The following is a 15,801-nucleotide window of genomic DNA, read 5'->3' on the forward strand; positions in this document are numbered from 1 at the left end:
TATAACCTCTCTGCTCCTACTCAATATTTCCATAGCGGTGGGAGAAAAAATTTAGGGACATAAAAGGAGAAAATATATGTTTTTAAATGAGATTGTAAGAGATGGAGTCCCGGAGACAGAGGAAAGTTGTCCTTGACACAAGGAGTTTTGTAGAAGAGAAGGTTCTCGCACCACCAGAGGTGAGATGATGGGAAGGGACAAAGGAGACCAATTCTATACAAACAGACATATGGAGGGCAGTAGAGGGGAAGAAGTATATATTTAGCATCAGGATGTTCCTTTTTCTGTTTTCATGTTACCATAATCACAGTTCTAAAAGCAAAATGTGAGCAAAGGGTATTTAAAAAGTGAATTGCAAAGCTTTAAAATAAACACTTTAAGATTGCAAATGAGGATCAGGATCTAATTACAGACTTTACCATTACAAATACATTTTTAAACAACCTGTCTGAAAAATCTACTGCCATCAGAAACAGCTCCTCTCTGTATGCTTCTAGATGGGGGAAAAAGCTGAACTCAGGTGTTTGGCTGCTTTTCAAATACCTTGTTTTATAATACGGCTGAACTGTTAAGTCTTCACATATGCAAACAGACCCTACACATACTTAGACACATAATAGACACTGTATTATCTATATTGTGATATCCCAGAAAATTTCACAGGCCGCTCAGACATTGGAGTGGCTACCACTGTATTTGCTTGAGGTAAAATTAATTTGGATGCAGATATCTCACACAACATCTGTGTCACTACTTAAGTTCTGCAGTGAGAGGCTCTTGTCAGAAGAAGGAATTAGACTGAATGGCCATGCAAGTGAGGGGTGTCTATACTCTCCTGTGTGCTTCAAAAAGGGTCTTCATACCAGCCCCAAGTAGCCCAGGGTTGGATTCAGTGGCCCTGAATTTCTTGCCTGTGCACATATTGGCAGGGTGAAATCCATCTGCCTTAAGCCAGCTTTGTGTGGGAAGGAAGGAATTTCACTCTGAACCATTTCAGCTGGTAATTATTTTTACAAAAGCTTTGCAGTTTCTTGGGTTTCAGTGACTGTCATATAAAAAATGCTTGATGTTAAAAACAAGAGGAATTTTCCTTTTCTCTGTTTGTACTTATTGTAAAGCAAGACTTTCCCATCAGTCTGCTCAAGGCCACAAGTTCTAACTCACTCAGGATTCTGCTGACTACATTCCCTCGGAGAGCCCGCTGGGATGCTGATTAAGATGGATAACATTCCACAGAATGAGTTGACAGGAGTCCTTCATTCGGTTTGGAACACATATACTCAGCAACCCTTATTATCCCTCCCTCCTCTTACTTTTGATAAAAAGATTTAAATAGCGCTATGGGAAAATAAAAGCTTTAGAATTCTGGCCCTCTGAAGAGGAAGTTTCTGGTCTGATTCTTAGAGGCCTTCACGAACCTGAGGAAAATGTGCACTTTGCTCTGGGTTTGCTGTTTGTAGGTGTTGCTGTGTCTCACCCTAAGCAGGTGAATGGAATAGATTTGTCATTGTTCTGGCTGAGCAGCCCTCATTATTTCCAAATTGAAATCTCTTAGACTCTCATAAATATTTGACAGTCTCCAAGGAAATTTTGACATTTTTCAAACTAAGCCTCCACACAGAGTATCTAAGGAAGCTGGTGTTTTAAATGAAAACATCTGTAGGTGTCTTTTAAAATGTATTTAAACCTGTAATACAAAGAAGCAATCATACATTGTTATCTGTACCTTGGTGTAGCAGTTAGCCAAATGAAACTGGGGACACCATGCAGGACCATATCGTAATGGTGTGGTCATATGTAGATAAGTGAGGTTTAAATACACTTTAAATAATGCAAATTAAAGAATAAGAAATGCGAAGAAAGAGAAATAAAAGCTGATGTCCTGGACCACAGCAAAGTGATGAGTTGGATTTATGGGTAATGTAAGATTAAGCAATTACATCTCACATAAAACACTAAAAATCATAGTTTTGCAAACACATGACTAAGTCAAGGAATGAGGGGTTGGTGTCTTGAACATTAGTTGGAGCAATTCACAGAACTGACTAAGGTTTCATTGCAAAGGGTCAGATATTAATTTGTGACTAATATTCTCAGTGAGACTTAGGAAACCTGGAATAATTAGAAGAATGTAGTGATTGACTGCTTTCCTGTGCCTGGTCCTGACTAGTGTTCATGTGGGGAGGCCATTACACTTTGGGAGAAACAGAGGAAGCTATGGAAGATCTATGACAGTTATTTGAGAATGGATTCCTGTTGTAACCTAAAGCTCTGACCTGAGTTTATACCAGACTGATGACTTTAAAGCTGTTCAGATTAGTACAGGACTAAAGAACAAGATGGATTGTAACCTGGTGCTTCTGGTGTCCACCTCTGCATTGGTCTATACTGGAAAGGCTTTTGTTTTAGAGGTCCACCAAGCTTACTGCTCTATATAATTCAAAAAGTAGAAGGACTTAATATTTGCTCAAATTTGTCTGCTAATCTCAGTTTCTCCTCAAGAGACACATTTGGTTTGGCTGGGTGAAGGTGGATGATGGAATCTGTGGAGTCCTCTACTATTCAGGTTTGGTAAAAGGAGTCAGAGGTGTGCATGTGGAAGGCAACCTTTTGAACAGAGGTTTGATGCAGGGAGGATCCTTACCTTAAAACAAAAAAGGTATCAGTGAACCCACTGATATATGAAAGTAAGACTGTGGAATTAGCATATTCAGAGAGACTCTCCAAGCTTTTGAGACCATGAGTCTGCAAACCAAAAGGGATTATGAGTTCTAGATGGACTTGGTCATGAACAATTTACTAATCTTTAGTATGTGTTTAGTTTAAATTTTTTTAAAAACAAACCGGGCTTCAGAGATTTCTTTTTTAAGAGGACAACTCAGGAATACATAACATTTGGAAACCTTTTTAGTGGAGGCAGAACTCCTCACTGCGGCAGACGTGGCTGATAAAGATCAAAAGGGGCTTGGAAGACAAGACTGACAGTAGAATAAGGGTATGTATAGCCAGTAGATTTCACAAAACAGATCTCAAAGACCCAGTGCACCATTTTCTCAAGAATTCTTCAACTGGATTACAACAATAGAGGCTTTTACCCAATCAGATAAACTGTAAAATAAAATTTGTAGATTGAGACATCTAATGGATTGATCACCCGGCTACAAACAAGAAACTCCTGAATTCTAATCCCAGCTCTGTGGACATTAAGGCCCAAATTTTCAAATGTGGTCTTCAATTTTGGGTACCTCTTGTTTTGAGTATCCAGCTAGAGACATTTAGAGCCTGATTATTAGTGGTGTTGAGCAACTACATCTAGTGCTGATGTTAATTTAGAGCCTATAAGGATCTGGCTCCAGGTGTCCAGAGATGGGCACCCAAATACCGAGGCACTTAAGATCAGAAGTTACCTCTTAACATTTGGGCCTAACCTCTCTGTATCAGTTTCTTCATCTGTAACAGGAGATTATACTTCTCTCACATCGGTGTTTTGAGGATTAGGTAATGGTGGTTCAACACTTTGAAAATGTTCAATATTATATAAGTACTGTTTGCAGTTTTGTTGTAGCCACGGTGGTCACAGGATATTAGAAATACGAGGTGGGTGAGGTGATATCTTTTATTGGACCAACTTCTGTTGGTGAAAGAGACAAGCTTTTGAGCTTACACAGAGCTCTTCTTCAGGTCAGAAGAGCTCTGTGTAAAGTTAATCTCTCTCACCAACAGATGTAGGAGCAATAAAAGATATTAACTCATCTCCCTTATCTCTCTAATATAAGTGATGGGTATTACTAAAACTGTTGAACAAAGATAGAGACCTAGCTTAAACCGGTTATTAATAGAAGGACCTTTGAGATCTGTGGATGAAAAGTGCTGTGGAAATGTAAATATCACTTCAGAAATCGTACTTTTCTTTCCATACATATTGATGAAGCACTGCCATTCATTATTTGGCTGTCACTAGAAATGATTTGTAAGAAATAAATGGGAATCTCTCCTCCATCTGCTGCAGTGAGTCAGGCCTGCTATCCACAGTGAGAGAGACTGGAGAGTTTAGAAATTGACACAAACTTGCTTTTCCAACCCCCCAGTCTCCTTTGCAAAGATAACCAATCAACCAATGTTAGGGACAAAAATGTCTGACCTGGGTTTCCTCCTAGCAGTGGCGCAATTAAGCTGTACTTCCGACACTGAAGATTCTTGGAGCAGCATTGAGGCAGCAGCAGGAGGGAGATGAAATTCCCCATGATTCAGCCACGATGACAGCTGACTCAGCTCCAGCTCAGCACCGCGACATTAACGATTGAGTAATTTACAGCTGTGAGGGGGTGGATCGGCTGCTATGGGCCTCTCTCCTTTTTTTAATCTCAAGCAGCAATTATTGATGCTGCTACCACTCTGTGCACTCCTCACAGGGGGAGGGTATTTAATATCTCAGCACAGCGAATGTTTTTTCTCCATTCCTCCTTCAGAAGGATTTCTGAATTGTAATGAATAGGTGACATTAAAATCAACAGGTTCTCTCTCTTAAACATGCCCATGGGAAGAGTGGGCGACGAACTCTGGGGATGAAGAGTTGACTGAAGATATGATTTGGACAGTTCAGGCAGTATTTGTGTTCTTGTTTCACATGCTGCCCAGCAGTGACATTGCTGACAGCACTGATAAGACCTGCATATTCCAGGTATCTGTTGCAGAAGACCAGCTGAGTATCTTACTGTGCTATTACTCTGATGACCTAATGGTATCAGTACTTGCCCACTTGCTTCCAAGAACTGATGAACTAAGAAGTTCAGTCTCCTTCCTCAGCCTTGCTATGGCTTATTTAGCTGAACATGGTAGAACCAACTCTCGTGGTCTAGTGGCTGGAGACTGGGAGGCATCCAGGGTCTTTCCTGATTCTTTGTCTTCTGTTCCGGCTCCAAGTAACTAAACTTGGGGAAACTGAGGCTCGGTTTTCCATATATGAAATTAGAATAAATTACTTACCCATCATTGCACAGGGAAAAATAAGCAGAGCTAGATCCCTGGAGTCTTGCTTGCTAACCACCAGACACCACATTTTTCCTAACTCTATCAGTGACTGCTAACTAGGCCATCATTAGTAGGTGCTGCTTATTGATACTGACGCTGTTTCTGTGAAATCAGATGTGGAATGGTTCCCTTTGGATATGGTACTTCTGCAGGGCGACTGGAACCACTAGACACAAAGACTTTTGCTGAAATTGGACCCTGGAGATTCAGACTGGTGAAATTGTAATATGAAAAGAACCTTAGATGTGTTCAGTTCTCCCGTGTTTACTTGCTGCTTTTTCTTCCAGTAAAAGAAGCTAACTAGACTTTAATAACTGCAGAATAATTAGTGAATGCCTGACTCTGCACATATTAAGAATGATTAGTTTACAAGGGGACAGCTCACCCACCCCTTAATTCAAGGCTGCTCTGGACTTTTCACTTGCTCACACAGATTTCTTTTGGGCTCAACCTACTTCGGGATCTGAAAACGAAATAACATTAAATTATGAACATGTCTCAGTTAATATACCATTTGAATGAAAACCCATGAACACGTGCTTAAAAGAAATGTTATAAACCCTGCTACGCCTTATTAATCGCTGCATTGCTCCAGTTCTATAGGGGTGTAACTCCACTGATCAAAAACTGGAGCAAAAATGTGGTGAATCATGCCCCTTGAGTTGCTTTTTAATGTTGCAACTCATTTGCACCATGAAGTGTTTAAATCCAGACATTGTAGGAGCCATGGTTGCATCCTCTTGTCTGGAACTGCAAATGGGTCTTATCAGGGGAAGCATAAAATCTTCTCATTCATTGCTTCTTGCTGATGAGTCCAGTAAAGGTACAGGAGTAGGTAGATACTATCAATCAGCTGTTACCTGGCGAATGCTAATTATACTGTAGGTAGCTTCCGTTTTTCCCTTTACAACCAGAATCCAGGGTTTCCAAATTGGAGATGAATCTCACTTGCCCAGCCAGCATGATTTTATTTCATCTTTATAATGCACTTGAGTGATAAATTCTCATTTAATAGCATTCTTAGAAAACCTTGTATTTCTTTTGGCCTCCTCAGAGATTGAGACAGTGAAGCTAGCCCGCTCAGTTTTCAGCAAACTCCACGAGATCTGCAGCAGCTGGGTGAAAGACTTTCCACTGCAAAGGAGGCCCTACCGCTATTATGAGACATCCATCCATGCCATCAAAAACATGCGCAGGAAGATGGAAGACAAGCATGTCTGCATTCCTGACTTCAACATGCTCTTCAACCTTGAGGTAAAGGGGGCTGGTGTGGGTCAGTTAACCTACTGAATATGGGTTTTGGGAAATTAGTAAGCATTTTATTGTGAAAACAAAAGATGTATATATGACGGGCCTTAGATAGTTGGGCTCCAAGAGAGACACGCCTCATCTAACTTAGTTCAGTGAGCGTGGTGCAAATATTTATGGGTCTCACAGAACGCCCTTACCCTACATAGGATATGGGTGGCCTTCTTATAATCTAGAAACTTGCATTCTGCTGGCAATAGAAGAGCAGAGAGAACAATATAGGATGCATTCACCATCGTGGAGATTGAGAGCAGCATGGGTTCTGCAATGCTCCTAGGATTTAGTGGACTGAGACTCAACAGTAACAGAGTTCCCCCAGTGGCAGCCAGTGCATTATGTTACTAAGGAGTAAGCTAAGGCAGGATCCTCTACTTGACTGAAGATTGCCCAGATAGCAGTGAATCACAGAGAAAGAGGTGATGGTGCAACTCATAGCTTGTTACTGCTGTCTAGTTGCCTGCTGAGCCAGGCCTGTGCTGCTGGACTACCATGTTTCTTGGGAGAAACATCAAGAAGTCAAAGGCAGGAGTAGGAGAGGAGGTAAAAAACAGTCCTCCTGGGAGAGTAGGTTCACAAAAAAAGCCACCAAGACCAACTTTTTGGTAGATCCTGGCCCAGGTGTACTTTCATCCATCTCTTCATATCACTTATCAGCAAAACCCTCGTGCAAGCTTTTCTTCAGATGTAAAATCTGAGACATTGTGAAATCGCAAGTATGTGAAGTAGCAAGAATTACACAACCTGGATGAGTATGATGGAAAAATTGATTTGTATTATGCGTTGTCAGTTTAATAACTATTTTCTTGCACCCTATCTTAGTTCTTGCCTTTAAGATGTATTCTGTTAATGCAAACTGAGGTAGGTTTGTTTCCTATGCCTGTCAATTATCACCTTTCTTCAGTCAAATTTGTGTTGGAGCCTATCACTTAAAAATTACAAGGTATAAATATTGTAGTCATTTAGATGGCTGTCAAGGTTGAGTGGGCACTGATAGTGGTTGGTGAGTTGTGTGTATGAATTGGGTGCAGAAGTTGATGTCTCTTGCTACTGGATCATTGTTTCCTCTGTGAGCAGTTTGGGCAAGACAAGAAACCTGAGTTGAAGATGAAGGATTCTGCCTATCTTGATCTGAGAATGTGATCACACTTAATTACCTGATGAGATAGTACATATTAATGTATTAATTACAGACACTTGAACTGATGTGGATTGAATAAAAACCTTAGCGCTATGTGGCTTCATAGTTTAATGCCCTAGCATTTTACCTCTAAGAAACTGAATTCAAATCTGGATTTATGCATTTTGCTTGCAATACATGGTGGTCTCACCCTGCTGTTCAGCTCACAAAGCCTTGCCACGCTTTGGTGTGAATGACCGTTTTTATTCAGGAAAAGTTTAGGGATTGAATAACTGAAGGTATAACAAAACAGATGTGAGGTGCATTAGCAGAGCTATGCAGGTGATGCATGCATAATACCTGCCTATGCTAAGCAAGTGCAATTTGTCAACTATATAATCTGTGTATGCATATTCCCACATTACGATAAACAAAGAATTTATATAGCTGAGTTCTCAAGTAGAGATTCTGCCTCTCTAATGGCATTATACCACTAATGTGAAAGCACAAGGGGGACACCAGTAATCTCAAGTTAAATGGTTTTAATGACAGTTCAGTTAACCAATTGCACTGCTTATCTTCATTAGTTTTTGATTCAAGGTTGTCTCTTGGCAGGACCAAGAGGAGCAAGCATATTTTGCAGTATTTGATGGTCATGGAGGGGTGGATGCTGCCATCTATGCCTCCATCCATCTCCATGTGAATTTGGTACATCAGGAGATGTTTCAACATGACCCAGCGGAGGCACTTTGTAGAGCATTCCGGGTGACAGATGAACGCTTTGTTCAGAAAGCAGCCAGAGAGGTGAGTTAGTGTCATTATTTTGGAGTGAGAGGGAAAGTTTTTGACTGAAGATTTTTTTTATTACTTCTATTTAAAAATGAAAAAATGACGTGAATTTCAAGTTGGGGAGAGATGGAGAGCAAACATCCTACACATCTGAGTTCAGCATCTCTCTCAACCACCAGTGCACTCCTGTTCGGGATGGGACTTGACAATCACCTTTCCCTTTCATTCCTGTACAACCACATCCCTTGCTTCCTCAGACCTGGTAGGCAGCTTTTTCTGCAGCCAATGCTTGACAGATAGCCTCATTGACTCTTGTTCACTAGAGCTCATGCATGACACCTCTGTAATGAACCTGGAAAGCAGGAAATCCAACTCTGTCCTTGAACCCAAGTCTTCAGGGTGATAAAATCACCAGATGGCCAGGGATTGCCATGAATCATTTCAGTGAGCCCTCACGAGGATTAGGAAATGACAGAAATGGATTTGGAAAGGAGTAACGTGCAGTTGTCCTGCCTCTCTCGAAGTTGGAGTTAAAGTAGGGAGCAAAAGGCCCCAGGCTGTGCAAGAGATGCACATTATCCTACACCCAGCGCTGTCTCCCAGGAGCCAAATTGGAATCTTTTTCTTCATGTTGCTTTATTCATGGATATTACTGACTTAGTTGTTTCCTTTCCCATGATGCTAAGGATTATAAAAATGGCTATTGGATTGAACCTTACTTATTAGTCACCTTTTGGTTCTCTTGCACCTAGAACTGCAGCCAGCATACCAATGGCACTGTGTAAGTTCACAGAGTCACTGACTAAAGCCAGCTGATTCTGAACAAACTGGAAGCACTAGATTTTAGCATCCACCAGAAGTTTTGGTAGAATGAGTATGTAGGTAGGGCCTGATGCTGCAGTCCGGGTGCATGCAAACTATACTCTCTGACTTTGGGAGCCACGTGCATGTACAGACTGCAGGGGCAGGCCCAGGTCCCTTTGGAATTTAAGCTTGAAGTAAGTAAGGTCAAAATCCTCAATTCCATGTTAAATTTTACAAAGCCTCTTAGATTCCATGGTACATTGTATTTGCCAACTGATTACTAATGAACCTGAAATCTTCACAGACATGGCCAGTAAGTACTGGGTTGAATCTATGCTGTCAATGACACCCTTCTCCTTCTCTTGAAAATACTTTCCCTTACTACCTGTCCCTAGTACTTCAGTTCTGGCTCTAGGGGGAAGGCTTTTGCTTAAATAGCACTAGCTCACCTCACACACAGCCTTGAGTATTCACAGATTTTTAAATAGGACATTGGTATGGGAATGGGATACAGATTCTTCCACTTATGGGACACTGGTTCAAATCCAGCTCACGGTGGCAGTGGCCAGATACTCAATGACTGTTTAGTTGGGGAAAGGTCTGAGTCTATTGGCTAGTGGGTTTGTCTACATCACAGAAACCACCATTACAGTTGGTACTAAGGCTTGGTCTACACTAAACCCCCAAATCGAACTAAGGCACGCAACTTCAGCTACGTGAATAACGTAGCTGAAGTCGACATACCTTAGTTCGAACTTACCCCCGTCCAGACCCGGCAGGCAGGCTCCCCCGTCGACTCCGCGTACTCCTCGCGGCGAGCAGGATTACCGGAGTCGACGGGGAGCACTTCTGAGTTCGATTTATCGCGTCCAGACTAGACGCGATAAATCGAACCCAGAAGTTCGATTGCCTGCCGCCGAACCAGCGCGGTAAGTATAGACAAGCCCTAAGTTCCCCTTTGTTGGCATTCTCACTACAGAGGCCAATGAGTGAATGGGTCAAAGAGGTTTAACTATCACTCCAGGTCAGGAGTCAGCTGCTGTTCACAGCATAGTTGACCACTGAATAAGCAGAGCACTTCATTCTCCAGGACTGTCAATTTAGCACCTTTCACAACCACTAAAATACATTTATGAAGGGGGAGGAGTGGTTCCATTCTTGTGTTCTTATACTTACTGTTTGGTCTTGGATTACTTTTTAAAAATTCTTTCATAGTGTCACAAAGACATCACATTCCTTAGCACTGTTCATGTAAGGTGGATCTCGAGATACTTTGAGTGAGTCACTCTGAGGTAGTTAAGTTAAACCAATTCATTTTACAGATGGGAAAACTGGGTGCCCGAGAGGGTTACACAGTGAATCAGTGGCAAAGCACAGGATTTGAACATTAGACTTTCACCAGACATATAGGACAAAATTGTGCCTTCAATTACTCACATTCAGCCATGCTGGCTTTGGGGGAGAGAATGGAATGGTAGTAAATGCAGGACAAATGCAGCCCCATTTCTCCGTCATTAGAACAACCCTGCTTATTTGACTGTCAACATGTTCTGCTTTGAGGGAAGCTGTGAAAACTGTTCCAAGGCATTTCACTTTCATTTGCCCATTTAAAACTAGTAGATATTTTTTTCCAGAGCCTACGGTGTGGCACCACTGGTGTGGTAACATTCATCCGAGGAAATATGCTGCATGTAGCTTGGCTTGGTGACTCCCAGGTGATGCTTGTGAGACAGGGCCAAGCTGTGGAACTAATGAAGCCTCATAAACCGGATAGAGAGGTAAGACTGGCCTGTTTTAACTGAAGATGGATAGCTTTTCACTTTTCATATTTATTTTCTGACTTCAAACAGATTTATGATTGCTGTCTGCATATAAAAGAACTTCTGTACTATTGATCAATTGCCTTTTCTATCTCCTTTGGAACAGCTGAGCAAGCACCTGTCCAGTTACTCCAATTGCTTTGGATAAGATTACTGACTTGTCAAAATCTTTTGTTCTGATCTGGTAAGGGGGCAGGATAAAACCTCAGCAGAAACTGAAGCACTAATCTTTACAGTATGGGCTCAGGACTGCTGTGCATGTGAAAACACCGATACATTGATGAAAACACCCAGAGTCTTTTTTTGGCAACAGAGACCTGATCAACTCTTATGTTGCCTTGCGGTTTAGGATGAGAAGAAGCGTATTGAGGCCCTTGGAGGCTGCGTGGTCTGGTTTGGGGCCTGGAGAGTGAATGGGAGTTTGTCCGTCTCCAGATCTATTGGTAGGAAATGTACTTTAATTCTTGCATCCATTTCTCTTCCCTGTTTTAATTTCTATTGATCACACTGTGTAATACAACAGATAAATAGAACCAGGAACAACTATCTCAGTTTTTCTGGAAAACAGATGAAAACAGATGGTCTAGCCTGTTATTCCAAGAGACTCCTCTTAATTTAGGGAAATTTAATTTAATCTTAATTTAGGGTTCCTGGTCTGAGAATTAATAAAAGGGTTCCCAGGATGCCACCTCTCACTCAGCATGCCAATCAAAAACCTGAGATTTGAAATATCTTTGCTTTCCATTTTCCACAGGGGATGCTGAGCACAAGCCATATATTTGTGGAGATGCAGACTCCGCCTCCACTGTACTGGATGGGTCTGAAGACTACCTCATTTTAGCCTGCGATGGCTTCTATGACACAGTAAATCCTGATGAGGCAGTGAAGGTGGTGGCTGACCACCTGAAGGAGAATAATGGAGATAGCAGCATGGTGGCACACAAATTAGTGGCATCAGCACGGGATGCTGGCTCCAGCGACAACATCACTGTCATTGTGGTATTTCTCAGGGACATGAATACAGCAGTAAATGTTAGTGAGGACTCAGACTGGACAGAGAACTCTTTTCAAGGAGGACAAGAAGATAGTGGGGAAGATAAAGAAAACCATGGAGATTGCAAACGGCCATGGCCTCAACACCAGTGCTCAGCGCCTGCAGATCTAGGGTATGATGGGCGAGTGGATTCCTTCACTGATAGAACTAGCTTGAGCATAGGGTCCAAAATTAACCTGTTTGAAGACCAACGCTATTTAGACCTGATGAAAACAGAAGCAAGCCAACCTCAGAATGCCAAACATTTGTTACCAGTTCAAGTGTTTAGCCCTGGCCTACCAAAGGGAGTCAATATGGTTAACGGCTCAACTGTAAAGAATGAATCTCCAAAAAGCACCGCATCTTCAGTGTCTGGACTGACAAATCCAAGGGGATATTCTGCTTCTCTCAGTTTGAGTTCCACAGGGCAGCACATTTACAAAATGGAGGGTTTATCTCCACACTTTTCTGGATTGGAAAAGGAACAATTCAGATCCTTGGGGAAAAGAGTCTCTGCTTTCTCTCATTTCCACTTCTATAATGCAAAGAGGCGATGTGGAGCCAGGCTCAAACCAAAGTTTCACACACATCTCTTTGCTCACAAACCTTCCCATATGGAAGGATTAGGTCCATCCTTACCTGTCCGAAGTGGCAGTAAAATTAGGATGTTGGTAAGAAGTTCTCTGTGGTGGAGGATGAATAGTCACAAAGTTTATGGTGAGAATATGCTCTTGAGTCGAAGACAGAGTAATTGTACACCAGATCCATACCTTTATCAGAGCTGCAAAATATAACCATCCTCCTTGTATCCCCCCTTTAGGCAACTAGTTTAGTCAATCCCAGAATAAAAATGGCATCAAAAGGTGAGCATTTCAGAACTGTTATGGTTCCCTGTAAAACTCAGCTCAGATGTAAATAGACCAAGGAATTAAAAAAAATAGTTTGTCACAATAAAACTGCTGGTGGTGCCACTCTAAGTACACCCCCACAAACACATGCACGTAAGTATCTATATTCTCATTCACTAGACAAGCTGGTTAGTTGGCTCAGGTGAATAGACACAGTTAGAAACCATTGAAAAAAATGCAGCTGAGAATAAAGTTGAACCTGCCTGAGATACGTCTATGGAGCAATATTTTTAGAAAGCTATCCTGTTTTAGAATGCCGAATTTTGTAAAGGGTGGGGGGAGAGTTTCCATAGAAGTCCAGGTGGTGTTTTTTTCTTATTTTCCTTTGTTTTAGACTAATATTAAGAGAAATCTATAGAAAACCATCCACTTTGCAGGTAAAAGACTAAAAGCCATACAGGGTATTAACAGGTAATTTAGGAATGGAGAGACTCATGCTGTAAAATCTACTCTGTTCTCAGACTCAGATTAAGGTACATACAATTAATTTAGCTATTATTTCCTGTAACATATAATGTGGAATATGAAAAAAAGTGTTTTTGTATTTTTTAAAAAAATATTCCCCGTGGCTAGATATATAGTATGTGGGGATTTCATAATTTTTTGGTGCTTTTAGTGGCATTTTTATTTGTCAGTTTAGGAGGCTGTTGTCAACTGGCTTTAATCTAACAGAACTGTGGTTAATTGCTAGGAGAACATCATCACACCTTCATCTCAGGTGTTGAAAGAAACTGAATCTGAGATGCTGTCCAGGTACAATATGCTGTCACTAAACTGATCAAACTGTAGAACTACTTGTTAAGAATAATAAACAATTTGATCAGGATTTTGTTTTAGGTTAGTTTCTAGACTGCAAGGGCATAATTTAAAATAAAGTGGAAGTTTTTAGGGATGATAATATGCTGGAGTGAGTGTGACACTACTACTGAATTCTTGTTATTCCCGATAGATTCAGAAAATGGATGTGAGACTGCTATATTAACCCGAAGTGAATGGAAATGCTGTGGATGTAGATGATTGAGGGTGGTTGCTTTGCTTAGCTGAGATCATAAAACGCACTGACAATCCCAGAGCTCTGCTCCAACAAATTTAGATTTGCAGAGAAAGATGAAAAATGTGGGTTGCCCATTTGCTTATCCCATTATTTAAAAAAAACAAAAACCCAACTAATCTATCCTTGAGATGATGTCTTACTCTTAAAGGAATAGTTAATTAGAACACAAAAGTAATTTAAAACTGTTCCAGTTGAATGTATCAGACAACATATTAGGCCTCCTGCCACGATTATTTGCCACAATAACTAAGTATGGGAATACTCATTTGGCACTGGTATGAATATAAAATGTAATTCTCCAACGGCATTTAATTTTAGCATGATTTAATATACCACTCAGTCTTAGCAGTAACACTTTAAAAATCAGCCTTACAGTTAGCTAGAATTTGTTAAAATATTTAAATAAGTAGTCAGGAGAGTCTAAATTATTTGAAACCATAAGACTTGAACTTTACTGATCTCAGCTTGCTCTTTGAGTCAGTCTTTTAAAAGTCGTTTGATGAAATAGTAAAAGGCTGTAAGCAAACAGGAGTTGAAGTGTGGTTTTAGATTCCTGTAATTATTTTGCAGTTTTTTTAAACCACAAATATAATTGAGTCATTGGTTCTTACATCTGTCATCTTACAAAGCCTTAGATGTTGTTAACATTCTCTTCAGATGTATTGTATGTTTCTAATCAAATTTACTAAGGAAATTGAGAAACCACCGAATACTAAAGTATGCAATTTTGGGCATCTTGCTGTTGCCTTTTCATTGTTTAAACTTCTCACACTAATAGAGAAGATGCATTGAAAGTCTCTTCTGTTTGATAGTTGTACTTTTACTGGAAGGTGATGTAAGTGCAATTCTTTGTCTAAGTAAATATGTCAAGATAAAGTTATGGATGATAGAACTCCCCAATGTGCAAGACTGGTTGAAAAATACTGGAGTGAGTGTATGCTCTCTTGTCAAGAGTGTAGTTCTTTAGGTGTGGATTCATAAATGATCATTCTGCTTCTCAGACCATTTAGGAGGGAAATTGCCATCACAGTTCCTGCGTGGTCCAGTGCAAAATATTGTATAAATAGCAAGTGTTCATTTTTTCACTATATTCATGTAGAGTAGATAGGAACCATTTGTAAGGTAAGTCTTTTAAACTTCTATAATACATATAAAAGTAGTGGTTATTGGTCTGATATATGCTGCTCTTGATTCTACACACTAGACAAAAGAGCAGTGCTTTGTGAAATGCAATGTTTTCTCTTAATGCCACTGGTGATAGGAAGTAGTTCTCTTCAGTTCAAAATCCTGTGCCCTTATTTGCTGCTTGCTAATGTAAGCAATAAGTTCCCCTCTAACTAATGGTATTTAAATGTTCTGTATCTTGTATTTTGGTCGTCTATCTGGTGATAATGTAAAAAAAAAAAAAATTAGACAAATATAAAAGTATCTCTATAAATGTATTTATTAACTGTTAATTCTAAGATTCAGTCTGACACTTGTGTTTTGTAACTTTATTGTGTATCTTAGTAGTGGTGAAATTTGTATAACCTTTCCAATAAAGAGCTGAAGTATCCCTTTTTCAAGATAACACAATCTGCATCAGTTTCAGTTTACCTATTAAACATGTTTTGCAGGAATAAAAGGTAGGTAGTGAAAATAAAATATTGTGTTGGTTTTGAGAAATGGACTTCAGGCTTTTTGTCTGAAGCTGTTCAGAACTCACTGGTATGCTATTCACTGTGAGTTTTAAAGGGATTAATTTAATCCCCCCTCTAATAGTTTCCAGTGTACACTTTTTAAATGTGCAACTCTTGAGGAATGTCTGCTGTTGCAGAGAGCAGTATAGCACCAGACCAGGGAGCTGTTAACCCATTTCAATTTGCACTAAAGGTGTGGAAACATGTAAATAATTTTTCTTTACCTAAAAGTGCCATCAATTGTCCTTGCAAGTTAAA

At 40.3% G+C, this 15,801-nt stretch overlaps 1 protein-coding gene across 1 annotated transcript in view; it reads left to right on the forward strand.

Annotated features, from left to right (window-relative positions):
- Positions 1 to 15,430, forward strand: part of PPM1E (protein phosphatase, Mg2+/Mn2+ dependent 1E) — a 103,888-nt gene extending 88,458 nt beyond the window's left edge. The window contains exons 3-7 of the mRNA XM_034752278.1: positions 6,086 to 6,285; positions 8,072 to 8,260; positions 10,684 to 10,827; positions 11,219 to 11,312; positions 11,624 to 15,430. Of these exons, the coding sequence (XP_034608169.1) occupies positions 6,086 to 6,285; positions 8,072 to 8,260; positions 10,684 to 10,827; positions 11,219 to 11,312; positions 11,624 to 12,696 (1,700 nt within the window). The 3' untranslated portion in view covers positions 12,697 to 15,430. The remainder of the gene's footprint in view (positions 1 to 6,085; positions 6,286 to 8,071; positions 8,261 to 10,683; positions 10,828 to 11,218; positions 11,313 to 11,623) is intronic.
- The last annotated feature ends 371 nt before the right edge of the window (positions 15,431 to 15,801 follow it).

The sequence above is a fragment of the Trachemys scripta genome, chromosome 18 (genome assembly GCF_013100865.1).
Source record: "Trachemys scripta elegans isolate TJP31775 chromosome 18, CAS_Tse_1.0, whole genome shotgun sequence".
In the NCBI taxonomy this organism is placed as follows: Eukaryota; Metazoa; Chordata; order Testudines; family Emydidae; genus Trachemys; species Trachemys scripta.